The following is a 26,858-nucleotide window of genomic DNA, read 5'->3' on the forward strand; positions in this document are numbered from 1 at the left end:
AATAATTCTGGCAGCTCTCTGTACCTAACCTGCTGTTCTAATCCACTTCAACTCTCTCTGTTTTGTATTGGAATTGTTCATATGTGCTTGTGAATTCTGGGGGCTAGGGGGGGATCAGACCTCAGCCATCTTTATCTCCTCCATAATGCCAGACTGTATCCAGCTGCTACTCTATCTAGTTCATTACACCTGAACATCAGACACAACTGAACAAGAGTTGAATTGACTTGATATCATTGTACCATCCAAGCACTTGGCAACAAAACAAAATACCCTCTGGACTTTTAGAGCCCTCCTGCATCTAGCCTTGGGGAAATCTGATCCTGCACCATACCCATTCCACATGTGGGAGTGGGGCTACTGCTCACGCTGGCATCATCAACAGGATCAAGGGGGTACTTTGCCCTCTCCAGTGCCAGAAAGCTGGGTATCTTCTCTGACTTGACCCTGCTCATGATGCCAAGAAGAGAGAGGAATTTACCCAATGAAAATACAAGTGGGAGAGTTCCAAGTAAAGAGAAGCAGAGAGCTTTTGCACGACCCTTTCCTCACTTTACCCATCTTGAGCTGTAGAGGTGGGAAGAAGCATTTGTGGAGGATGAAAACCAACGGGGTGACACTGAGAAGTCAGGCAAGTGGTGGTTGAGGAAAGTGGCCCCGGTTAAGGATCTCAGGTCCAATGTAAATGCCAATGTACAACAGGGAAAGAGTGCTCTGATAGAGGCTGGAGGCCCACAGACATTTCGAGGGCACTTGTGGCTGCCTTTACAAGGCTGGAGACTCTGTCCTCATAAAACCAAAATCTGTTTGGCTCCTCAGCGGTCACGCTACTGCCTGAAGGCTCCAGTGAGCTTCAGAGGTTTTACCTGCGTACTTCTCGGGCACAAGGGGGAGCCAGCTCTCTATTATCAGAGGCCTACGTCCTAGGCACTGAAGAGCTGGTATGGGTCTGGGATGGGCAAGGTTTGCCTTGATATGTCAACACAGTCGAAGCGGAGGTCTAAAATGGACAGACTGGGGTTTATAGTGTTTGTCACATCCCCCCACCAAAGGCCGCTCAGCACCCCCAAAGTTCCTTATGTTCCACTTACAAACTTGGCAGGGGAAGCAACTCTCACTTTAGGGTCTAATCTGTGGATGTAGCTTTCAATTCCAGTGATAAGGAACCTACTGTCCTGCCTAATTGGGATCCTTTTTCTGGGTGTGCTGTGTTGGGGACACAACTTTTCCCCTCTTCCTCTGGAATTATCTAGGTTCCCATCTCTCCTTGCTTGTGTGATTCCGTGCAGGAGTGACCTATGTGCAGGTGTGCACACACATGAACCCACATGTTGGAGATGAGGGATACAGAGATGCTAGAAGAAGGTCTGGATCAGTGGCCAATGAAATGGGTTTGGGGGGCAGGGGGGCAAGCAAAGAAACAAACTTGTTGTCGGGACCAACCCATGCCACCCATCTTGTCCCACCTCTAATGTATTGACTCTGATCTACTGAGTTTGGAAGGGTAACTTTCTGAAACAAGACATTTTGTTTTATTTCTGAATCAGAACATGCCAGTGAAAGTGAAGATCACTGGGTCAAGAGCAAGAACTCCCCCAAAGTAGAGAGACTCTTTTTCCCCCACTCTGGGCTATGGGTGGCCCCGGGGACTGGGCCTCTCCTCCCAAACGTGTGTTGCTAGCCCACCGTGACTCCACGGGCTTCACGCGCCCAGAAACAGCAGTTCACAGCACGGCGGGCTCTAAGGTTTCCAGCGGGTCCGCGACGCGCTTCCGACCCGGCCCAGTGAGGGCGCTCCTGACAGCGTCACAGACAGAGGGCGCTGCAGCCAGTTGCGCCTGCGCCTCGGGGATGGAGCACCGGGATAGGAGGCTCAGCAAGGCTATGGGGATCACCTGTGGGGAAGAGGCGGGGACAGCTGAAGCCTGAGAGAGTGAGGCCATCTGGGGAAGAGCATTCGGTGTTGGGAGTCAGAAGCCACTAGGTTGGAGGCAAGACTAGAAGACAGTTGTCAAGACCAGAAATTGTGGTGCGGTGGGTTAAGAACAGAAACAAGCCTTCACCCCGACCCGGAAAACTCCTATTCATCCTTTACAACCCAGTTCAGAGGCCCTCTTCCCCCCTCTTTCCTGACTCACCTCCTAAACAGAACTGAAGACCCCATTTCTGCACCCCTGCAGCACCTTTTCCACACCTCTGTTCCTCCTTGTCACAATCACAATTCCCCAAGAAACAGGGAGCTCCTTGGCAGAACGTCACTAACTTTGTAAACCCAGTACCAAGCAAAATTCCTGATACACTGAAAGGACTCAGTAAATGTTTGCTGAATGACTAGCAGCCGGCAGGATACCTGTTCCTTCTCATGTGCAACCTGGACGTGGAGGGAGATGGGAGCAGCCCGAATACCATCCGACAGTGGCTGGGGGAAGTGGATCACCTGGAGGAGGGTCTCGATGCATCGAGCCTTGGGCTGTCCAGAGAACCGCTGTGGAAGAAGTGCTAAGGTCAGTGTCGGGCTAGAAGGCCAGGGGAGTGGAGAAAGGAGTCCAGGAGGAAATAGAAGTGGGAGAGTGGGAGGCAGGCGCCTGGGATCCTGAAGACTGGCCATAGACGCTGTAGAGAAGTGGTCCCTATAGGCGATCCCCAACTCACAATTCCCAGGTGTGAAGAGAAAGGGTTAGTGGTGCGCTTTGATTGGCTGGGTTAAACTGGAGGATTAATGGCAAACTGGTCACACTTTCAGCCATATGCCACCAACCCACAGGTTGGTACTCTTAAACTGAATTCACTCCTTCCGGTTTCTTCCTTAACCCTATCCATCCTTTACACTCTGCCAAGACTACTTATCTGCAAAAGCTTCTCCTTTTTGCCACCACCCTTCCCTCTGCTAGCTCAGCACTGCCCAACAGAAATATAATGTGAGCCACCCATGTAATTTAAGATTTTCTAGTACTGCATTAAAAAAGAAACAGGTGGAATGAAAAAGAAACAGATAAGAAAATAAATTTTAATCATGTTTTATCTAACCCAATATAGCTAAAATATTATTTCAACATGTAAACAATATTAAAAATTATTAGGAGGATAGTCTACGAATATTTTTGTATCATGTCTTCGAAATTCAGTGTCTAGTTTATAATCCCAGCACATCTCAGTTCAGGTACTAAATTTTGATATAAAAGTAAAATGTAGTTCTACCGAAACAAAGTTGCATTTAATGAAAAAAATTACATGGCTTCGGTTTTTAAACAAAACTTAAAAAGTACAGCTCCTCAGACACACTAGCCACACTTTAAGTGCTCAGTAGCCACATGTCGATGGCGACTGCCATTTTGGACGGCCCAGGTCTAGCTGTATTTGGCAAGCCCGAATTCTGGTCTGGCTTTCCATCTTCCACGGTCTCTCCCTCTCCTGCTCCCCCATGATCCCTCACCATGTAAAACAGTTCTCCACTGTAGTCTCAGCTGTGCCCCCACATATCATGCCTGCTCCCCCTTCTGGGCCTTGGCTAATATTCTTTCTAACAAGAATGGCCGCCTGTCCTTCACCTATCCAAGCCATAACCACCAGGCCTCCCTTGAGTATCACCTCTTCCATGAAGCCTTCTATTTTGCTCTAGTTCATTTGGACCCTGCCTTCCTTGAAGTTCTGTTGGACTTCAGTAAGGATCATGCTGTCTGACACTTCATCGGTCTGTTTCAAGTGTAGGTTTTGTCTCTCCTCCATTAGACGGGCCACTCTGGGATGGCAAGGCCTGGATCAGACATATCTCTGATTTCCCCCTACCCACAACCCCAGGAACTAAAAGAGCATAAAGCACTTTTCTTTTCAGAAAAGTGGTTGGTTGGTTCTACTCATTTGAGAAGGTAGTTTTAGGGACCTGGCGTGTGCTCACTAAATGCTCATTGATTGATTCCCTTTACGTAGGGTTGTCAGATTTAGCAAATAAAAATACAGGATACCCAGGAATAGGAATTTCAAATGAATAATGAAAAAAATTGTATAAGTATGCCTCAAATATTGCATGGCACATACTTATACTAAAAAAAAATCCTTTATTTATCTGACATTCAAATTTGTCCTGTATTTTTATTTGCTAAACCTAGCAACCCTCCTTTCATGACCAGCTGTTGTTGCTCTCTGCTCAGCAGCCATTCCTCCTCCTTCCAGTACCAGCATCTTGAACTTCCTCCAGGGAACTCTTGTTCTTCCACTCTCAGGCCAGGCTGTTTGATCGAGGCTCACTTCCCACCCTTCCCTCCAGTGCCATCCCCCAGGGAGAGCACATGAGCCAGGCCTGGGCAGAGGGCTGCTTTCCCCTGGAGAACGGTGACTGGCTCAGGGATGGCATGTGGCCTAAGATAAGCCAGCGAGAGCCCTTCCTCCCAGGCATGCGTGGGAATCACAGGCACAGAGAAACTCTCCTTCCACTCAGGTTGCTAAACTGGTAGGAAGCGAGGCTGGCACTGCTGGTGGCCAATTTGCCGCCTAGGGCTGAAAAGCTGCCTGAGAAGGAGAGCGACACAGAAGAAAGTTAAGGGCACATTGTTTTGAGTGTCTGGATCTAGCTACCCTGGGACTCCAGTTACATGAGCCAGTCATTCACGCTGTTTAGCTTAAGCCCGTGTGAATTAGATGTCACGTACTTGTAACGGAAAGATTCCTGTCTGATCATTATAATCTCACAGTCACGCACCCAAGCATGCACAGACATCCCCTAGAGTGGAGGATGAGCCTGATAGGAGGAGGCGCAGGAGAAAAGTCAGCCCTTAGCCCCACACGTGTCCAGATCTCTGTGGCAGCCTAGGCAGGAGGCCAGGCCCACCCAGCCACGTCCCATCACGGCCTACCTGCAGCATGGCCAGCGCCCGCCAGAAAAGCTTGGAGTTTCGGATGCGGAGGTCCAACATGTAGTTTTGGAGGATCTTCCCAAGAAGCACATGGGCACCTGTACTCACGGTATTCAGCACCCACTTGGTGCTTAGCTCGTGCTGGAACTTCTAAACAGGGCACACACACGGGGGTAGGGGAAATTAGAGGACGGTAGAACAACCGGGTGAAGAGGGCCCTAATGTCAGACAGAAATCCAGGGATCGAAAACCAGGGACCTAAATATAAACGTAATTTGTTTGACCCGCCCAGAGTTTCGATGTTCGGACAGCCGTTGGAAACCAGGACTGTCCCAGGCAAACCTGGAGGTGTCACACATTTGTGGTTTTGACCCCTAATACACAAATATCTTCTCTGAGTTCTTGCACAGAGGGGTTTTGCACTTATCAGAACTTTCCTCTTGCTCCCCGGGTACCTGACAGGGGAGGAGTGAAAGTCCTGGGATTCCTCCCACTAAACCAAAGGCTCCTTGAGAGCAGAGATGGGGTCTTATTCTGCTCCAGAGTCCCAATTTTTTTGATAATGGTTCATACATGGTTACTGATCAATACACGTTTGTTGAAAATTAATTCAATTTAACTCTTATAACAACCCAATGAAATAGGATTTTCTATCCCCATTTCTACATATGTGGAAACTAGAGATCAAAAGTAAAGAAACTTGAGGGGCGCCTGGGTGGCTCAGTCGATTAAGCATCTGACTCTTGATTTTGGCTCAGGTCATGATCTTAGGGTCGTAAGATGGAGCCCTGCATTGGGAATCTGCTGGAGATTCTTCCTCTCCCTCTCCCTTTGCCCCTCCCACCGCTTGTACTCTCTCTCTCTCAAATAAATAAATAAATCTTAAAAAATAAAAAGAAGTAACTTGAATAAGCTTATACAATAGTGACACGTAGAATCAGGACCTAAATCCAGGTCTTCTGATTTGTGATGAAAGCATTTCCTACTTGGCCACAATCATCCCCTGGGCGAATAAGATAACGTATGTGAAAGCATACTGAAAACTAAAACACTGTACAAACACATAGTACTGTGACTATAAACACCACTTTTCCTTAGCCCTCATCTCTTGCACTTATAACCTCTATTACTGCACTTTGCATCTGTTAGCGTAACAGGAGTCCAGGAAAGGGATGGAGGGGATTCATTAATGGGTCCTTGCCAGGCTAGGGAACTAGCTACCACTACTTCTACCTCGTTATTCTGGCATTCTAGAAATAGCAGGTAACACACACCCCTTGCAGAGGGTATACTGAAAATACTTAAGTGATTGACAAGGACATGAGTGTTGTCTAAGAACATTTGCAATGTGGGGTGCCTGGGTGGCTCAGTCGTTAAGCATCTGCCTTCAGCTCAGGTCGTGATCCCAGGGTCCTGGGATCAAGCCCTGCATCGGGCTCCCTGCTCGGCGGGAAGCCTGCTTCTCCCTCTGCCACTCTCCCTGCTTGTGTTCCCTCTCTTGCTGCCTCTCTCTCTGTCAAATAAATAAATAAAATCTTAAAAAAAAAAAAAAGGAACATTAGCAATGATGTGGATGGAGCTAGAGACTATTATGCTAGGTGAAAATCAGAGAAAGACAAATACCATATGATTTCACTCATACGTGCAATTTAAGAAACAAAACAAACAAAGGGAAAAGAGAGAGAGAGGCAAGCCAAGAAACAGACTTCAGCTATAGAGAACAATGGTTACCAGAGGGAAGGTAGGTGGGGGGGGGGCGGTGAAACAGGTGATGGGGATTCTGGAGTGCACTTGTGATGAGCACCGGGTGTTGTATGGAAATGTTGAATCGCTATATTGTACAACTGAAACTAACATTACGCTATATGTTAACTAACGGAAATTTAAATAAAAACTGGAAAAAAAAAGATACTGTGGCTCATTTGGCAAAAAAAAAAAAAAAGAAAAAAGGAGCGAGAGCGCACGCAGAAATCTGACCAATCAGAATGGAGCTAGTATACGGTACACAGACTGCCATGAGGGAAAGAGATCAGTCAAATCTGGGTTATATCATTTATGTCACTGACCATTATATAACCATTTATACCATGCATTATCATTAACACAGAAATATTTTAAAGTGTACATAATTTGAATCCAGACACATTCATTTTAAAGTACACATAGAGGGGCACCTGGGTGGCTCAGTCGTTAAGCGTCTGCCTTTGGCTCAGGGCTTGATCCCAGAGTCCTGGGATCGAGCCTGGCATCGGGTTCCTTGCTCCACTGGGAGCCTGCTTCTCCCTCTCCCACTCCCCCTGCTTGTGTTCCCTCTCTCGCTGGCTGTGTCTCTCTCTGTCAAATAAATAAATAAAATCTTAAAAAAAAAAATAAAGTACACATAGAAAAAAAGGCACCAACTGTACCTAGAAAAATCCTTAAAAAGAAGAGTGCGAGAAGCACTAACCTTTCAGCTATTAAGCCCACAATAAGCCTCTATATTTAAACTGTATGGCATCATCACATCAATAGACAGACTGGTAGAACAGAACACAAAGTCCAGAAATAAACCAGTGCACATGGGAACTAAGTATCTGATCGAGAGAGCACTTAAATCACTCAGGAAAAGATGAATTTAAAAAATATGTTGAGATGGGGCGTCTGGGTGGTTCAGTCGGTGAACGTCTGCCTTTGGCTCAGGTCATGATCTCGGGGTCCAGGGATGAATCGCCGTGTGGGGCTCCCTGCTCAATGGGGAGCCTGCTTCTTCCTCTCCCCCTGCTCCTTTTCTCTCTCTTGCTCACTCTCTCTCAAAGAAATAAATAAAATCTTTAAATATATATATAAATATATATTTATACATAATAAATATATATTTATATATAGAGAGAGACAGTCAAGTAGTCACTTAGAAAAATATAAAATTGGGTTCATACCTTAACCCACACACAAGAATAAACTAATGACTTGCAGATCTAAGCGTTTTTAAAAAAAGAAAGAAAAAAGAAACCATTTTACTAGAAGAGACATATACTAGAAGAAAACACAGGTGGAGTTCCTTTACAGCCTGGTGGTAGCAGAGAGCTTTCTGTGCCTCAAGGTCCAGATTCAACAAAAAAAATGGATTAATAAGTTCTCCCCCAGAAAAATTAAAGACATTTGCATGGTTAAAACCCAAATGAAATATTTACAATATATATCAGAAAGAAAGGACTAATGCCTCTGATTTATAAAGTACTAAAAATCAGGGGCACCTGGATGGCTCAGTCAGTTAAGCGTCGCCTTCGGCTCAGGTCCTGATCCCAGGGTCCTGGCATCAAGGCCAGCGTCGTCGGGCTCCTTGCTTAGTGGGGAGCCTGCCTCTCCCTCTTCCTCTGCATGTCGCTCCCCCTGCTTGTGCTCTCCCTCTCTCTCAAATAAATAAATAATATCTTTAAATAAAAAGGAAGTACTAAAAACCAAGGGATCCTACAGATCCCAATACCATTAGAAAATGAGTATATTTCATGTGTTTACAGGAACACACAGTCCACAAAGGAAAAGATTTACTGAAGACCCTTAAGCATGTGAAAAGATGCTCAGCTAAACCCATAATAGTAAAATACGAATGAAAACCACACAGAAATAGAACTTCTCATCTATCGGATTGGCACAAATGCAAAAGCTTGAGAATGCTCTTAAAGAAGCTATAGGGAAGGGGTGCCTGGGTGGCTCAGCTGGTTAAGCATCCAACCCTTGGTTTCGGCTCAGGTCCTGATCTCAGCATCATGGCATTGAGCCCCATGTTGGGCGACACACTCAGTGAAGAGTTGCTTAAGGCTCTCTCTCCCTCTGCCCCTCCCCTCCCTCAAACTAATAAATAAATAAATCTTTTTTTCAAAAAAGGAAGCTATAGGGAAGCAGGCATTTTCATATATTGCTGGTATAAGAAGCAAAATGGGACAACCCCTATGAAGGGGAATACTGCAGTAGCTAGCTTTTTCTTATGTATGTATTTATCCTTTGACCCAGCTCTTATTCTTCTAGAAATTTATCCCAAAGATACACTTCTACATTACAAAAATACATGCATATTCATTGCATCATTATTGGTAAATAGCAAAATATTAGAAACAACCAAATGTCCTACATGAGAGACTGGCCAAATAATTCTTGCACACGTACAATCACACGAATGTAAAAAATAATGAGGAAGGGTTTTATAAACCCAAGTGGAGTTATTTTCAGGATCTCTCATTAAAGCACAAAAGAATATACACAGCACACTGCGTCTTGTATACGCAAAAATTGCAAAGCACATACAAATACACACTTTTTTTTTTGTAAAAAGAAACACAGGAATGCAAGTCAGTGACTAATAAAATTGTTTACCCACAGGGATGAGTGGAAACAGGAGGAAGGAAGAGTGAAGGGGATGGGACATCTCCTTTTTATACAGTTTGACTTTAAACCACGTTGTGTTTTACATATTCAAAGATAAAATGAGATCAAAACTGAAAAACTCTAAAATTGAAAACAAATCAAAATAAAGGAAATGAAACTATATATCATATTGATAACATAACTACGAGAGAGGGAAAAAATCTAATCCAAGTAACTTTGAACACTTTATGTATCTTTAGTGGGGTATGGTCAGGACACAAAAAGAACTGCAAAAAAATCTTGACCATTTCTTGGTAAGTTTGTTGATGATAGTGATTTCAAAACTGGTATTTACTGCAGCACTAAGCAAATGGATAAATATATTGATGATGTTGGAAATCGACATTCTCATTAAGGGAAAACAGGAAGGAGAACATATATACATTCATAAATATGTATATATATATGTACTTATGTGAAAAAAACATATACGGTTGACCCTTGAACAACAAGGGTTTGAACTGCAAATGTCCACTTATATGCAATTTTTTTCAATAAATACAGTGTGGTACTATAAATGAATTTTCTGTATGATTTTCTTAACATTTTGTTTTCTCTAGCTTATTTTATTGTAAAAATACAGCATATAATACATATAACTTTAAAAATACATGTTAATTGTGTATGTTATCAGGAAGGCTTCTGGTCAACAGTAAGCTATTAGTTAAGTTTGGGGGAGTCAAAAGTTATACGGGGATTTTCAACTGTGTGGGGTGCCAGTGCCTCTAACCCCGGTGTTTTTCAAGAGTTAACTGTATTTCCTTGTTTCTTTTTTTTTCTTTTCTTTTTTTGTTTTGAGACAGAGAGAGAGTGCACGCACAAGCAGGGAGGGGAGCAGAGGGAGAGAGAGAATCTCAAGCAGATGCCACGCTGAGCATGGAGTCGGATGGGGGGCTCAATTTCATGACCCTGAGGTCATGACCTGAACTGAAATTAAGAGTCCGACATTTAACAGACTGAGCCACCCAGGTGCCCCTGTCTTTCTACCAAAGAACTTTGCTTAGAGGCAAAGTCACTAGTAGCAGGGAGCGTACCTAGCGCCTAGGTTTCTAAATACAGCAGCCCCCACTTACCCACGGGGATAAGTTCCAGACCCCCAGTGGATGCCTGACACTGCAGATAGTATGAAGCCATAACATAGCATTTTCTTCTATACATACATACCTATGATAGAGATTAGTTCATGCATTAGGCACAGTAAGAGATTAACAACAATAAAATAGAACAATTATAACAATATATTATAATAAAAGTTATGTGAATGTGGTGTCTCAAAATATCTTATTGTACTGTATTCACCCTTCCCCTTCTTGTCATGATGCGAGATGACAAAATGGCTGCTAGATGAGATGGAGGGACGGGAATGATGTAGGCATTGTGACATAGCATTAGGCTACTACTGACCTTCTGGTGATCCGTCAGGGGGATCATCTGCTTCTGGACTACCAGTTGATTGGGGTTAATGAAACCATGGAAAGCAAAACCGTGGAGAAGGTGTGACTGCTGTACCAACCCCCACTGACAACCACCAGGGCTCCTTGAAAATTACTGATTCCAGCCAGGACTGGACCAGGGAAAGTAGAAGGTGAACCTGGGACAACATTTCTGTACTCCTACATAAATGGCTGGGGACACTATTGTACAGACACACACACACACACACACACACACACAGAGACATGTAAACAATAATTAAGAGATTAAGAAACTGAAGTGGAGTGATTTTCAAGATATCTTGTTACGAAAAAACGCAAGACACAAAAGACTATAATATGCTACCCTTTTGCATAAGAGAAATGGTGATTTTTTTTCCCCAAAAGAAACACAGCAAAGAGTGTTCAAACACTAATGTGGATATGTCACAAGGACAAAGGGGCCAGGCTGAGTAAGTGCTTGTTTTGAGTATTAAAATAAATAATGACAGGAATGGATTAAAACACATTTAACAACAAAAAATTCATGAGTCTAAACAAATGTAGATGGGGTGGGGAGAGAAGGGAGAGATTTTCTTTACAGAAGAATAGCAACTAATAAATGGAGACAGATAAAAATAGAAAATCACCATTTACAAACCACCATACTAATACACTGATTGGGCCAAGAATCACCTGTGAATGCCAAAACCACTGGGTGAAAGATCACCAAGGAATAGGACGCGAAGAAATCAGACACTACCAGGGAGCCTGGGTGGCTCAGTGGTTTAAGCTTCTGCCTTCAGCTCTGCTCATGATCTCGGGCTCCTGAGATAGAGCCCCAGCTCTGGCTCCCTGCTCAGTGGGGAGTCTGCTTGTCCCTCTCCCTCCACCCCTCCCCCATCACTCATGTTCACTCTTTGTCTCTCTTCCAAATAAACAAATAAAATCTTAAAAAAAAAAAAAAGAAAGAAAGAAAGGGGGGCGCCTGGGTGGCGCAGTCGTTAAGCGTCTGCCTTCGGCCCAGGGCGTGATCCTGGCGTTCCAGGATCGAGTCCCACATCGGGCTCCTCTGCTATGAGCCTGCTTCTTCCTCTCCCACTCCCCCTGCTTGTGTTCCCTCTCTCGCTGGCTGTCTCTCTGTCACATAAATAAATAGAAAGAAAGAAAGAAAGAAAGAAAGAAAGAAAGAAAGAAAGAAAGAAAGAAAGAAAGAAGGAAGGAAGGAAGGAAGGAAGGAAGGAAGGAAGGAAGGAAGGAAGGAAGGAAGGAAGAAAGAAAGAAAGAAAGAAAGAAAGAAAGAAAGAAAGAAAGAAAGAAAGAAAGGGAGAAGGAAGGAAGGAAGGAAGGAAGGAAGGAAGAAAGAAAGAAAGAAAGAAAGAAAGAAAGAAAGAAAGAAAGAAAGAAAGAAAGAAAGAAAGAAGAAAGAAAGAAATCTGACCCTACATTGGGTAAGTGATCAAACATAACCTCACCGATAAAGGAAGGAACTGACATCAGGCACCTCCCAATGTGACACACGGACAAAGGCACAGCCTCTATGCAGTGTACCTGCCAAAAACTTCACCTGCATATAATGAAGAAACAATCAGGCAAATCCCAGGTGAAGCACATTCTGGAAAACAATGGGTCCAGACTCCTGTACTACCAATGTCATAAAAGACACAAACTACAGCTAAAGAATGCATCTAGATTAAAGGAAACTAAAGAGACCTGATAATTAAGTACAACACATTATCTCTGATTGGATCCTGGACCTGGAAATAAAAATAATACAGGGATAATTGGGGAAATTTGAATATGGTCTGCATATTCAATAATCGTATTCACTGTCATTTTCCCTGAGTGTGATAATTATATTGTGGTTACGTGGGCAAATGTCCTTGTTCATAGGGGACACAGTAGTTTGTGTCAAGTGTCATCGTATCTTCAAGTATCTTTCAAATAATTCAGAGGAAAAGAGGGATGAAGCAGGCGTGGCAAAATGTGAAAGACTGTGAATCTAGGGAAAAGTGTATGGGTGTTCACTGTTCTATTCTTGCAATTTTTCTGCAGGGTGGAAAATTTTTCAAAATAAAAGTGTGGGAGGAGTTTACATCAACAATATTTCTGCAACTAAAGATTTACTAATGAAAGCCTCTTTATTTCAAACAATTGCAATGTATTTAGAAAGATACAAACCAGAATCAAGCAAAAGGCAGAAGTACACACACACACACACACAAAGATCAATAGATGTGACTATGTAAAAATGCAAATAAAATATCTCTACATCAAAAATGTAGAAATAAGAAATAGTAATAAACTGGAGAAAAATATAGAACAGGGGGAAAAAGGCTACTGTCCTTGCTATATACACTCCCTCTTATAAATTAGTAAGTAAAAAATAAATACTCCCAAATAATGGGTGAATATGCCCACAAGGTATGAAGAAGTAACACAATAAAGAAAAAAATGCAATGGCCAGTCTATATCTTTAAGTGGTCAATCTCCATAGTCAAAGGAATTTGAATTGGGGGCATCTGGGTGGCTCAGTCAGTTAAGTGTCTGACTTCGGCTCAGGTCCTGATCTCAGAGTCAAGCACCTACATTGGGCTCTGCACTCAGCAGGGAGTCTGCTTCTCCCTCTCCCTCTGCCCCTCCTCCCACAAATGCACCCGCGCGCGTGCTCTCTCTCTCTCAAACAAATAAAATCTTTAAAAAAAAGAATAGGAATTAAAACAACACTGAAGTGCTTTTTGTTTAGTTTTGCTTCTTTTGCTTTGCTGATTAGTAAGATCAAAAAGAACAATGCTACCCAGTATTTGAAGGATTTGGGGGTACAGCAATTTTATACTTTGTTTATAAACCTTTTAAGGTCACTTTGACAATCTGCATCAAAATGCCTTAAAATTTTACACCTTTGACCCAGTGATTCCACTTTTGGAGGTTTATCCCAGGGTTTATCCTCACAGAAGAGTCAAATACATGTAGAAGGGTGTTCAGTGCAGTATTTTGATAAAAGCCATAATTTTGAAACGATCTACAATGTCTAACAATTGAGGTGAGAGTAAACAAATTATGGTACAGCCATACAGGGGAATACTACATCAACATTAAAAATGGTGCGGCTCAGTCTTTTAAGCTCTGCCTTCAGCTCAGGTCATGATGGGGGGTGGGGAGCCTGCTTCTCCCTCGCCTTCTACCCTTCCCCCTCCCCCTATTCACGCTCTCTCTCAAATACATAAATAAAAATATTTTTTAAAAATGATGATGTGGATATATTTGTACAAAAAGGTGTTTGTAATTTTCAATGAAGAGAAGCAAGTTAAAAACAGCATGTCAGGGATCCTGGGTGGCTCAGACAGTTGGGCATCTGCCTTCAGCTCGGGTCGTGATCCTGGGGTCCTAGGATCGAGCCCCATGTCAGGCTCCCTGCTCGGAGAATCTGCTTCTCCCTCTTCCTCTGCCCCTCCCCACCACACGTGCTCTCTCTCTCTCTCTCTCAAATAAATTAAAAAAATTTAAAAAACCCAGCGTGTCAAATATAGTCCTATTTTTGTATAAATATATTTACATACGCATAAAAAAGCCTAGAGGGACATTCTCCAAAATTTGTCTAAGTGGTTTTTTTTGGAAGAAGGTTGTTATGGATACTTTTCTCCTTCTTTTGATTTCCGTATTTTCTAAAGTGTTTACAATAAAAATATAGCTATTAAAATTACAATTTTCTTTAAAAACACAGATCTTTTTCAAAAGATCACAGGTTAACATTCCCTGTTATATCCCTTATCCCTGGCATGTGGTAGGTGCATAAAAAATATTTGTTGAATGAATGAATAGAAGAATCTGGCTCAACTCATGGATATGGTTGAAATTTATATTGTGCAGTGAAATAAACCATGGATGTAGAATCATAAGGCCAGGGTTCAAGTCCTGATCCCTGCTTTAGCCATGTGGCTGTGGTTACAATCCCTTAATCTCTTAGTTTCAGCTTCCTTATCTGAGATGGGGGACAAAACCTACATCCCTTCGGAGCTTGTTATGAGAAATGATATTATACATGAAATAGTTTGTAAAGTGCAGAGGCCTATGTGTATAAGGTATGATGACTATACAGTGGAACCTGGAAGTGTGAGAAGGTATCTCACACCCAGGAGGGGTCTAGACAATGTGGGTTTCATCGGAGAAGACTTCTTAGATGTGAGATGTCAAAGGAGACAACAAATGTTGAAAGTACGCCAAAAAGTAGAGATGTGACCAATGAACACCATTTGGAAGGGAAGACAAAGATACGCATTGCAAGGAGTATGGATCCCCTGGATCGGGGGAGGGGCTTCCACTGAGTTCTGAGTGCAGGTAAGAAATCATGGCAGCTGTTGTCTGGTCGAGTCAGGAAGCTTTCTGGAGGAGGTGATCTGAATAATGGATGAGACCACATCTCTCCAGGGCAACCCTTCAGGGCCCTGGTTGTGCCCTGTGGATGGTGGACAGGTGTCAGGTGAGAAAACGGAGGACCACAGACGTAAAATCGCTTTCTTTCTTGGGCCACAAAGCACAGCTGAACTGACACTCAGATGTCCCAATGCCCACTCCAAACTCTATAAACTGCAAAGTGCACCCAAATTGATTATTACTTCTATGATTATTATCAGTACTTGTACTGATAATGCTTTGTCCAAGCATTACCTTCACTAGTAAATTATAATTAGTGAAAATTATAATTATAATAAATATTACAATAAATTATAATTAATGAAAACTAGTGAAATTATAATTTCATTTTACTACAGACAATATCAGTGTAGTATTGTCTGCAGTGAATTCAGCTTGGTGAACTTGCAAACATATGCTTTAAAGACTTTCGTATAGTGAGGATGACTGTAATATCGACAATGAACCTGTAACAAAGGACAAATCTGTCAGGTGATTGGTGGCCTGGCCTGTCTTTTTTGCATATTCCTGGAGAGATCTGAGCCATTGCCTTGGAAACTCTCACCAGTGACCTGGTAACACAAGAACTTGACCAGCTGGCTTTCTGGAAGTCCAACAAAGCTTTCTACCCTCCAGCCTTGAGTTTTCTAATTTCTAGAAGCCCTCCTCCTCTGAGTCCCTCAGCACAGGTAATACCTTCTCATTCCCCATACCTGGATGAAGTTCCCTTCATATTCAAAGAAAAGCAGGGGCCACATGATGCTGATGATGGAGGGGAAGAGCTTCTTCAGAGGGGTCTGGAGAAAGAGAGACAGAGGGGAGTAAGGGCAGCATCTCCAGGAAGGCCTTGCTGTAACTGCCACCCCAGGTTCCCTCCTCAAGGCTGGACCCTCACCGGCAGGATCTGGCCCACGGTGCTATGTGCCAAGGCCTGGATGTTGGCAGTCTTCTCTTTCACCTGCTCCACCAGCGTCTGCACCTCCATGAGGTTGTCTAGGAGAGGGGGAGGGCACCAGAGATGAAAGGCTGGCTGTTCAGCTCTTCCTCCTATTGCCCTGGGGTCCAGTCAGGACACGTGCCCCCAGCCCTCCCTCACAGCAGGTGCCTTAAGACCCAGAAGAATGACAGTTTCCTTGAGTCACTCCACTGCCTCTGTCTGCTCACCCCACCGCTCCCGTCTTCCCTCTCACCATCCAGGGTAAAAATGAAGACCACAGTGTCAATTTCCGTGAGGGATGGCAAGATGGAAGTCAGGAAGTCCTCCTGGGAGAAGGAGCACTGGGGACCCTGGGCACAAGAAGATGGGAGTCCCCCCCATGAAGACTGGGGACTGCAGAGGGCCTCACAGGACCTCTCATACAGCGTGTTTTTATACAGATGCAAGAACTGAGGTTCAAGAGGTAAAGTGTTTTGCCCAAGATGATGCAGCAAGTTGAGGGAAGAGCACTGGACTAGAGCCAGCTTTAGAGGGTGAATCAGAGCCTTCCACCCTCCCTGTGCTGCCCCAAAGCCTCCCAACCTCGAACTCATATTCCCTTCTCTGGACTGTCTACCCTGTTATACTCCCCCACCTGTCTCCACCTCCCCTGAAGTCCCACTCTCTGCACACCAGTCACCTTCACAACCTCCCCCATGTCCCGTCATCCTCCCACCTGGTTGATGAGCTCAGCCTTCTGGCTAAACATATCACTGTGATCACCAATGAGAAAGCCACGGACGTCTCGGAAGTCTGGAAGGTTTAAGGACAGGGAGAAAGGAGTGATGGGCTTTACAGGAAAGAAAGGTTCTAGGCTTGGGGGGATGTGAATGGGGCTTGGAGGAAAGTGGCAAGTGGGGTGTGGGATGAGGTGTCACACACATGGGAAGCCACAGCTAAGCAGGACTGGGAATTGAGGGATCAAGGCTTGAATAGGGGTTCAAAGGAAGGAGCGCTTGACTGAAATGCCTATTCCGATAGGACAGGATGGCCATTGAATGAAGAACCCCTATGGGTTGGGAGTAGGAAATCGGTTTGGATCAGGAGGAACCAGGAAGAAAGTCTGGACCGGGGTCCCACCAGCACCGAAGGTGTGGATGCACTCTACTCCATCCATGATGGCAATGATGCCAAGGGTCTGCCAGCCAACCAGGTACACTCGGCCTTTTTTCTCCAGGCTGAGAACGGGCCAGAGGTCAGGACACGAGAGGAGAGATCACAACGAAAAAAGACCAGGGATCAGAGAAAGATGCATACGGCAGAGCACAGGTGTAAACCAACAGGAAGGAAGCCCCTCCACCATGCAGACCTGCTCCCCTCACTCTGTTGACGTGACTTGTAGAGTCTCTGCTACTCTCGGGACATTCCTCGTCCACACCACCTCCCCCCTCCAAACACCTCCCCCCTCCCCCCTTTCCACACACCTGGTGCTGGCTTGTTTCATCAGGGCAGCAATCTTAGGGCTTTGACTATAGGTCACCTTGTGAGCCCGCTCAAACGTCCGCAGGATTTCCAGAAGGCACCTGGGAGAAAGGCCACGGGCTCCCGGGGTGGGCCCAGTGCCCCCTCAGAAAGCATGGCTACCCACCCCTGCCCAGGGGAAGGCACAATTCCCTTAAAATTAAGTTCTGCTGGTCCTTAGTGGAGGTGCAGTGAGTATTATTAGAATGCATTTCAGAGGATAGAAAGGTCTTCAGTGAGCAGAACACAAAGAGCAGACAGAGGGATAAGGACATTAAGAGAGCAGTGGGAAGAGGATGGCAACAGAGTGGATGATGAGGTAAGTGGGGATTCTGGGAGCAAGGCCAGAGACCCCGGTAAGGGAAGCAGGCCCCCAGCAGAAGGAGCTCCTCCTGCATGACCTGGACCATCCCCAAAATCAAAGACTCTCCGAAACTAGGTTAGCTTTGGATGGCCCAGCTGGGCTCAGGATTAGGTGGCCCAGGTGGACACGGAGATTAGCGGGACCCGAGGAATCCAGGGGCCACTGGAAACAATCAAGACTCTGCGTGGTAGGAACCCCAGGCTAGCTCTTTGCCCAAGGGGACGTGGTGGGGCCTCCATCTTGCTGCCATTAACCTGTCTCTGTGTCTGGACTTGCCATCCCCCAACCTGTAGCAACCCCCTCCCTGCCTGACTCTGATCTCTCTCTTGTCCAGATCCTCCCTACCTCTGAGACGCGGCGATGCCCCGGTCCACAGTCTTATGGGCTGCCAGTAGCAGGGTTTCCAGCAGGATCTTGGTCGCGCTTCCACCTTTCATCCGGGATGAGCCACTGAGGCCCTCGGGCTGAGGAGGTGATGACACCGAGGAGGAATTGGGAGAGGAAGGAGGATCCTGGAGTTCACTAAAATTAGTGGCCGCTGGGCACGCACTCTGGTTGGTGGCCCCTGGCACGGAGTCCGGTTAGTGACTCCTGGCATGGAGTCTGGTTAGAGGCCACTGGGCTTGCATTCGGCAGGACTGGTGGTGCCCAGGGCGCTATGAGCAGTGCTGGGTTGAGGGCTTCACTGAGACAAGAAGAGAGAGGGTAAGGGCCACCTCTGGTCATTTCTATGGTACATTCAGGACTCTAAGGAGGAAGCCACAGCGATTGGGTGTCCTGTTAGCAAGAGATAAGTGTTTTTTGGAGAAGGTTTTTTGTTTTGTTTTCCAAGAAGTTTCTCCCCACCCAACCCCCCATTTTTTTAATAGCAGTTTGTCAATCTGAACACCCCATTTCATGTCCTTTGGACAGACCAATGAAGCAGCCGTTGTAATGGATAGGGATGTGTAACACGACACACTGAGCATAAAGAGATTCCTGCACAAAGAATGATCAAAGCAGTGTCTGAGAAAAGGAGATTAAAAGTAAACAACTGCAGACAGGACAGATGAGCGCCTAAGAGCTGAAAAACACGGACCTCACACGGGGTGGCTGGCTTCCTACCTCACAGAGGGAAGAGCAAGGAGAGTGTCACAGATGTGCCCCCCACTGGCACAGAGGGCCAGGGGCAGGCTCTGGGCTCAGGCCCTTGGCAAGTCAAAATGAGGGTAGACCACGCTCGTGCCCCAGTGCCGCGCGTCCTCACTCCAGAGAAAAAGGCGTAGCACCAGAGGCTTGGGAGACCCACCCAGGTTTGGAGAGGATTGAAAGGCAGAAGAAGAAACCGCATCCCATTGTTTAAAGCCCGCCTTTGAAAGTAAAACATAAGAGAAACAGAAAGCAATTCTGTTTCCATTCAATACTCTACTCACAGATACAAAAGAGGTTCTTCAAACAGGAAACCTACCCTAGACGAGTTGGGTGTTTAATGATTGCAGATTTAGGAGACAGGGTCAGGATGGAAATAGGACATCTTAAGGAGAACGAGGAAATGGGAAAATAGGGTTTGCTTTAGGACTTTTTAGTTGACACACAATGCCAGGAATTCAGACAAGATGTAACAAAATCAGAGGCATCTGGGAGGTGGCAAGCGTTCCCTAGGTGGGGGTGGGGAGGCTCCTACCCCAATCGCAGGATTGAGCACAAAAGCTTCCTGTTTCTCTTGCAGTTTCTGCATCCGCTCTGCTATTTGTCGGAATGTGGAACTCCAGTCTTCAATGGGGTCATTTCTGGGGCCCACAGACAAAGAGGTGGGGAGATGGTGAGGATCTAAAGGAAGGGCCTCAGATGGGAGTCCAGATCAAAGACCACATTGGGATTGGGGTCTAACGTCAACGATCTTCTAGAGCTGTGCTTTGGGGCTCACAGAGGCAGCATGTCCCTAAACCCCAAGGACAAGGGTTAGTAAAAATTTCAGCAATTGAATCCTAGCAAAGCCAACACTCAAGTTTAAAGCTCCAGCCTGAGACCAGAACTTTCTGGTATCCTGGTCCTTGCCCATGTCCCACTGCCATGGCCATACTACCCACAAGTCTCTGTAGACCCCTGGAGGAGTACCTATCATCAGAATGTTAAAACTGCCACTTTATTTTCAGTCTTAAGGTCCATCAGAAGCCCTTCGCATTCCTGGAAATATATTCTGGCCAGCTCCCCAAATAGTGAACCCCTCCCTACCCGAGGGAGGGACAACAGTTCCTACTGAAGGAATACAACCACAAGGTATGAAGCATAGCTCCTAATAGCTGGCAAACAGCTCTTGGATACATTAATCATGAACAAAACAATGTGCTAAGGGGACAAGAGAACAACAGTCCTGTGACCTGCTTGGGTGCAACCAAGGAATCTCAAAGAGTGGGGATCTTCTGTAGTTGACCTCCCCTGGTCAACTCTGCTGGGGGACACTTAGCGAATCACCCACTGTGGCAGGAGCTCAAAGACTTACCTCTGTATAAGGCCTCCCTAACCTCCCCTTATCATCCCATCCCTGCAAAATCTCTCCCCCTTCTTGAACTATTTTTATATTTTGTAATCTGCATTTCCTCGAGGGCAAACAAGTTTCACATATTACATGCCCATCGTGTAAAGTGTTTCCTGTCATTTGTCCTCAAACTACTTCTGAAAGTCCCTAGAGACCTAAGCAGAGCGAGGAGCCAGTGTTCATTGTGTGGTTTAAAACTGAGGTTCCCAAACTTGGCTAGTCATCAAAATCACCTGGGGAGTTTTGTGTTTTTTTTTAAACTACCCATTTCTGGGTACCACGCCCACCCTGAGAGTCGGCTTCAGGAGTTCTGGATTGGAGCCCAAGAATCTGTATTTTTAAAATGCTTCCCAGACGACTCTGAAGATCAGCCAAGTTGGGGAGCCACTGATTTAAGAACAACTGGAAGATCTCCACGCCCACATTGTTTGAAATCCTTCATTTCACTTAGTCACAGTGCCCGAAATTAGCATCCCCTGCCGCAGAGACATTTTTGGTGAAGGAGAGTCCTCCATTAAAAGGAGCAGGGTTAAAAGTATCTCAGACCCATTTATATCCTCGCATGAATTACACTACAAGCCTGGAATCTGGGAGTTGAGAAAAGGAGCTCAGAAAGCACCCGGCTGCTCCTCCCCTCCAAGACCACCACTGACTGTGCAAAGCTGCTCTTGAGGAACCAGCAAGCCTTCACTGGGATACTCCAGCGACAGGAAGCCTTCAGCTTCATCAGGAGGCCCACTCCAATGGGAAGTTAGCAGAGTGCCCCAAACCTGGCTATGGACCAGCATCTCCAGGGATGTTTTCGAAAAATAGATATTTCAGGGCCTTACCCCAAAGCGACAACATCAGAGCTCTCACGCAAGGGGCTAAGAATCTAGTTTCTTATTGCTTTAACACTCCCAAGGCCACACAGCCACAGAACCACCCCTGAGCACCACTGATTTCATATGCTGACCTTCTCTGAGGTCAAAGTGGCCATCTACACAGACAATTAGGCGGAGGACATTGGGTGGCACAGAGTTTTCAGGAAAGGGGTGTTAACAGGGTGGGGGTTTGAGTAGCCAGAACGGACCAAAGGGGTGCCTGGAATGACAAAGGAGAATGGGTGCTAAAATAAGGGTGCTGGGCAAAGGGAGTCAGAGGTCAGTTATCACCTACTGCTCCTTTGAAAAGACGTTCATCTTTGTGGCATGCATTTTCCTGACCCTATTCTATCTTCTGGCCCTTGTTTTCCTTGTCTCTTCACTTCCTGTTTTAAATGTATGGTTTCTGGTATTTTACGTGGCCTTTGTAAGCTGCTTTTAATCCCTTCCGAAATAAGAGAATAAATCGACCAACCGAACAAACAAAAAAACAAAACAAAAAAACCCAAAACAAAAACTTCATAAGCTTAGGGACAATCAATATTTAATATTCTGAGATGTGGTGAATAAGACCATCTCCAGCGTGCCCTCCCCTTTGTGGTCGTACTGTAGATTTTGACAGGTTTCCTCTCCGCCTCCCCCAGGGCTGGGGCCGCTCACTGCCTTTTATTAGAGCCGGCTCACCTGGCCATGTTCACGGGGTTGAAACCAACCAGGACCGGCAAGAAGATGGCAGGGTTGTCCATGCAGTAGTCCATCTGGCCTGCCACAAAGGGAGCCTGATGGTAGGGGGAGAAGAGGGACATGATGAGAGGGGTTACTCTAGTGTGGCCCGAGGCCCAGGAGCATCAGAATCCCCCAGAATGCTTGGTAGAAATGCATATTCCCAGGCCCGGGTAAGATCTACTGGATCTGCATCTGAAGGGGAAAGCCCCAGGCCTGTATTTTTAACAAGTTCCCCCAAGGAAATCCTCCGCATGGTAAAAAACTACTGAACTAAATTGTACGATCCTTAAGGTCAGCGTCCTGCCCTCCTCGTGTGCCTCCTTCCACATCTAGCGCTGCTGGACTCGTTTCCGCTTAGTGAATTGTTAGAATCAGTGGTGAGAGAAAATTGGGGTCAGCAAGTCTGGTGCTTCTCAAACCGACGACTGGGAATCTCGTTAAAATGCAGATTCAGACTCAGTAGGTCTGGTGGGGAGCCTGAGATTCTGCATTTCTAGCAAATCTTGGGAAATACTGATGTTGCTACGTAAGGACCATGCTTAAGTAGCAAAGGACTGGTCCAGGGGTCAGCTTTTTCTGTAAAGAGCTAGAAAATAAATGTTTTAGGCTTTGGGGGCCCTATGAACTCTGTGTAATACTCAACCCTACCGTTGTAGCATGAAGTGGCCATAGCTATTATGTAAACACAAATGTCTGTGTCTCAATAAAACTTTATTTACAACAACAGGCAGTGGCAGGATTGACCTGTCAGTGTAGTTTGCTGACCCTGGGACTAGTCCATCTACCTTGGTTGCTGAATGGATTGATACCCAGGTATTCTGAAACAGGATCCTTTTCCTGCTGTTCCACATTCATACAACTAGATCTCAGTTAGCGAGAGTAAAATCAAAATTTCTTGTGCTAACCCTTTTTGTTTTCTGGCACCCACTTCATCAATCTATTTGCCATGCTATTCTGTTCCCACCCACTTCCTCCCTGCCAAATGGATCCACCCAGCCTGTCTTCACACTCACAGAGAGTCCCACCGAAATGCCAATGACAATCACCCTCTTCTTCCCAGCAGCCACCTAGGAGAGGAGGGTGGGTGAGACCGTGCCACCAGGAGGATTCTAGGTTACAAACCTATTGCGTGGGGATGTCAGGATCAGGACTGGGGGAGGGAACGGGCTTTGGCTGGATGGGGACTTTTGTGTCCTCGTGAGAAGGAACAGACAGAGGTGTCTGGTTGACTATCAGTGGAAAACACAGACCTTCTTCAGTTCCTCAATCCCGTGCAGGGCACTGTCTTCTGTCCCCTCCCTAGATGCCACCACAGACCTGAGAGGACAGACTCAAGGTTAGTGGCACTGATTTGGAAGCAGAAGCCTACGGCATACTAGGGCAGAGAAGGGGATACCTTGAGAGAAGGGAATGAAGGGAAAGCTATCACTGATTGAACACCTAGTATTTGCTAGACACCATGATAGACGCTCTATAGGGCTGAAAAACTCCAATACCTACAAGGGCCAATCAGGTAACAGGAGTGAAGTGGGCCAAGTGTAAGACAATAAGAAATGACGCGGACCAAAGCAAGCGGAACACAGTCTGCGCCTGAAAGCCTTAAAATTACATTTCCAAAAAAACACTATCCAGGCCAAACAAAATGTTCATAGGCCAACTTGGCTTACCAGTCACCCCCTGCAATGAGGTAGGTGTAAAGAGGTTTCTGTCCTAGACCTTTCATCAGCTGGTTGAAGGAGACCTGTCAGGGGGGAAGGATATGAAGTAGTGATGATAATGAAGGGAGCGATTCTCTTGGATTTTTGACACCTCAAGGGTAGAGGCTGTATAAGGGTACGTGGGCAGTGCTTAAGCCAGTACTGCTTGGAATTTGGCACTTAAAGTGCTACTTGCAGGTGACGAATCGGGGGTATATGGGATGTAGAGACACGGGCAATAGGCTGAGGCGAGCTCTGAGGGGCTCAGTGGGTTCCGAAGATACAGGGGCTCCATGGTGAGATCTAGCTCTGGGAGGAGAGGGAGGCAGGGCTAGAGGGGCCACCTAGGAGCTTAGCTATGATGAGCTTTCTGGTCCTGAGGGTCACCCTGAGAAGGCAGAGGGGGGAAATCAGGGATCAGGGTACTCACCGACATGAGAAATGCCATCCTGCCAGAGTTGCCCCCTCCACTCAGCACCACCAGTCCCCCCTCAGGCTCCTGAGAAAGAAAAACTGCCTCTGTCGCCAGGGCCTGGCTCAGGTTGGGAGAAGCATATTCTTTCTTTGTCAGTAGCAGAAGAGCAACTGGGGAGACTTCTTAACCCTCTTCTTATGACAGAAGGGAACAGAACATAGGCGGTCTGGTGTTGCAGAAAGAGCCCTGGATCTGAGAATGAAACTACCGTCTGACTCCTAACTCTGGCTTAGCTGCTTACTCAAACCCTGACCTATTCCAGAAAGGACTGAGAGCAGCTTTGTCATCAACCAATGAATCAATAAAAAACGGTGCTACCCAGCAATTATTAGCTGGATATATTTGGGCAAGCTGCTGTGATTATCCTTTGTTTTCCTATCTGACAAAAAAAAACCAAACAAACAGACAATCACACCAATTTCACAGGTTTTTGCAAAGGTAATGAGTGTGAAAGCACAATGTCAATTATAGAGTATTATGCAGATAATAGTTATTATAATTACTGTTGATTAATAAGATGACAATAAAGATCCCAGAGGGAGGACTGGGAGAAGGGAGAATGGAGATGGAGCAAAATGAGAAGTAGAGGCCAAGAAAAGCGAAAGGTGGAAGGAAGAGAAGTTCGGGAGGGGAGCAGATGGAGAGTCCGTACCTTCAGCACTTCCTGAACTTTGCCAGCCACCTGTACCATGGTGGTCAGAACAGATTCACTATATAGTCGCTGTAGGGAATAGGAAGGAATCAGAAGCCAAGAAAAGGACAGTAGATCTGGGGCGGGCGTGGGCAGGGAGGAATGAATGGTGGGGTGGAGGGACTCTCAGATCTCAAACGTTAAGGACCATGGTCTGAGAGAGCAGAGCTTAAGGTGTGGTTGGAGTTGGCATCTTTATTTTCAGTGTCCAGGGGATGGGTCTGGGTCACCTGGTATGTGGGCATGACTTGCCCCTCCTCCTGGAAGATCTCAGCATCACACTGCCCCAGCAATCGAACAATTTGCTCAGCATCCGCTTTGTCCAGGTCCTGGGTCAGTGGGTTTGACTTCTCTGTGATAGGCAGGGCTGCCTCATACCCAGACAACTAGAGGGAAGGGGGCACAAGGATACAGGCAGGAAGCCAAAGCCTCATTCATGCCTGCTGATCTGGAGGTGGGAGTGGCAGCAGGCACAAGGTTTGGACACACACACACACACACACACCCCAAGGATTTAGCCTGCACTTGGTACTCTGGGCCTCATAGGGGGAAAAGATCAGGAAGGAAGATAGGAAGGAGGGGAGGGAGAGTACAAACCCAGGGGGGAGGGAAGTACAGATGAGAAATGATTCTAGGAATCAGTGCAGAAGACCAAAATGGAGAAGGGGGTCTCACCTCCCACTTGCCAGGCTCTGGGGTCTCAATCACATGTTGAAACCGTTTTGTGCCCGGCATGGTCGCACACTGTGGACACCCTGTCGTGTCTGCCTCTTCAGCCACACAAACCCTTCTGTTGCGCTAACTCTACTTCCAGCTGGCAGGGCCTTATCTGAGCCACAGTGATGATTAACCCAAGTACCCCGGCCTGAGCACCACCCCCTCTAAGCACCTCTTCCTGCACCCTTTCCTGGTCAGTAGGTCCCCAGCCCTCTGGTCACCCCAGGGGAGCTCCTGGGGTCCCTCTGTCCTTCTTTGCACGCATGCAGACTGCCCAGCCTCTGCTTTGCCCCCAAAGGGGAAAATCTGAGGTTCATTACTCTTAACTTTTGGACACAATGACCTCTTCTCTGGAGGGCCTGGAGCCTGGAAGTGCAGAATAATACCAGGCCCAGGACAGTGAGAATCCCTGAGCAAGAGTGCTCTGGGACCAGGATGCATCAGGAGGCCAGAGATCAGGGTCCTCAGGGACAGCAGAGGTCAGAGGACCTGGGCCATGGCTTGATCACATGCCCAGAGCACACAGTCCTCCCTGCTCCTCTTGCTCCATTTCACTCTTTCATCTCAGAAGGAAGGCAACAGAAGCTTTGGAGCCCCAGGGGGGCACATGCTGAACCGAATATTACAGGAAAAAGTGCCACAGAAATAGAAATGCTGCAATGAGAATTAGAAACCAAAGTATCTGCCCTAAATACAACATGAGCCAACATTTACTTACACCGAACAATGCACTTTTCACATACAGTATCTCATTGAGTACATCAACACTAAGAAGATGATACTGACACCCTCATTTTTCAGATGGTGAAACTAAGGCTCAGAGAAGTTAGGTCATTGCTGAAAATCACACAGTTGACAGAATGGGGACTCACACCCAGGTTGTTACTCCAGATATCATGAAAATAACTTAAGGATTTATATGTTTGTTAAATGAGTGAAGTAACTAACTAACAGACTGGTGCAAATTAATGATAATCCCTCACTCACACAGCGTCATAAGATTTATAAAGACATTCCCCAACATTGTCTCATTGGATCCTGCCAGCAGCCCTATGAGGTTCCGGACGCTCTGATTTTAGGAAACCCAACACTGAGATGACCAATTTCTCCACGGCAGGCAGTAACCGGTTGGCAGAGCTAAGACAAGAACCATAGGTCGCTGCTCTTTAGATTTTCCCCTTATAAACCCAGCAGTCTTAATCGCTCTATCTCCAGCTTTTCACATCCCCAAGCACATAGGTGACGCTCAATAAATATTTGTTTAATAAATTAAAGAATGAATGAGAGCGAAGAG

At 46.0% G+C, this 26,858-nt stretch overlaps 1 protein-coding gene across 3 annotated transcripts; it reads right to left on the minus strand.

Annotated features, from left to right (window-relative positions):
- Positions 1-1,505: 1,505 nt before the first annotated feature.
- GCKR (glucokinase regulator) lies at positions 1,506-25,690 on the minus strand. 3 transcript variants are annotated; one of them, XM_045809182.2, is made up of 19 exons: positions 25,523-25,689; positions 25,078-25,233; positions 24,809-24,877; positions 24,112-24,180; positions 23,652-23,725; positions 23,235-23,301; positions 22,998-23,051; positions 21,943-22,037; positions 19,541-19,646; positions 18,223-18,341; positions 17,477-17,575; positions 17,133-17,230; positions 16,729-16,805; positions 16,267-16,363; positions 15,972-16,069; positions 15,790-15,873; positions 4,851-5,000; positions 2,351-2,485; positions 1,506-1,895 (listed from the first exon to the last, which is right to left on the minus strand). In XM_045809182.2, the coding sequence occupies exons 1-19, from the start codon at positions 25,580-25,582 to the stop codon at positions 1,725-1,727; spliced, it is 1,878 nt and encodes a 625-aa protein (XP_045665138.1). In that variant the 5' UTR covers positions 25,583-25,689; the 3' UTR covers positions 1,506-1,724. The 3 variants fall into 3 exon arrangements, with proteins under 3 accessions (XP_045665138.1, XP_045665140.1, XP_087719890.1); XM_045809184.2 differs by lacking the exon at positions 22,998-23,051 and having other exon boundaries at positions 25,523-25,690; XM_087863764.1 differs by lacking the exons at positions 24,809-24,877; positions 25,078-25,233 and having other exon boundaries at positions 25,523-25,686.
- Positions 25,691-26,858: the final 1,168 nt, after the last annotated feature.

Source organism: Ursus americanus, chromosome 7 (genome assembly GCF_024610735.1).
Source record: "Ursus americanus isolate L20-20 chromosome 7, mUrsAme1.1.p, whole genome shotgun sequence".
NCBI classification, from domain to species: domain Eukaryota; kingdom Metazoa; phylum Chordata; class Mammalia; order Carnivora; family Ursidae; genus Ursus; species Ursus americanus.

Excerpts from the sequence above, each read along its gene's own strand:
- GCKR (XM_045809182.2), bottom strand. The coding sequence starts at position 25,582 with ATGCCGGGCACAAAACGGTTTCAACATGTGATTGAGACCCCAGAGCCT. Across the intron at positions 24,878-25,077 it reads AAGTCATGCCCACATACCAG|CGACTATATAGTGAATCTGT; the intron begins GTGACCCAGACC and ends TATTCCCTACAG. Across the intron at positions 16,070-16,266 it reads CTTCATTTTTACCCTGGATG|ACAACCTCATGGAGGTGCAG; the intron begins GTGAGAGGGAAG and ends CCCCTCTCCTAG.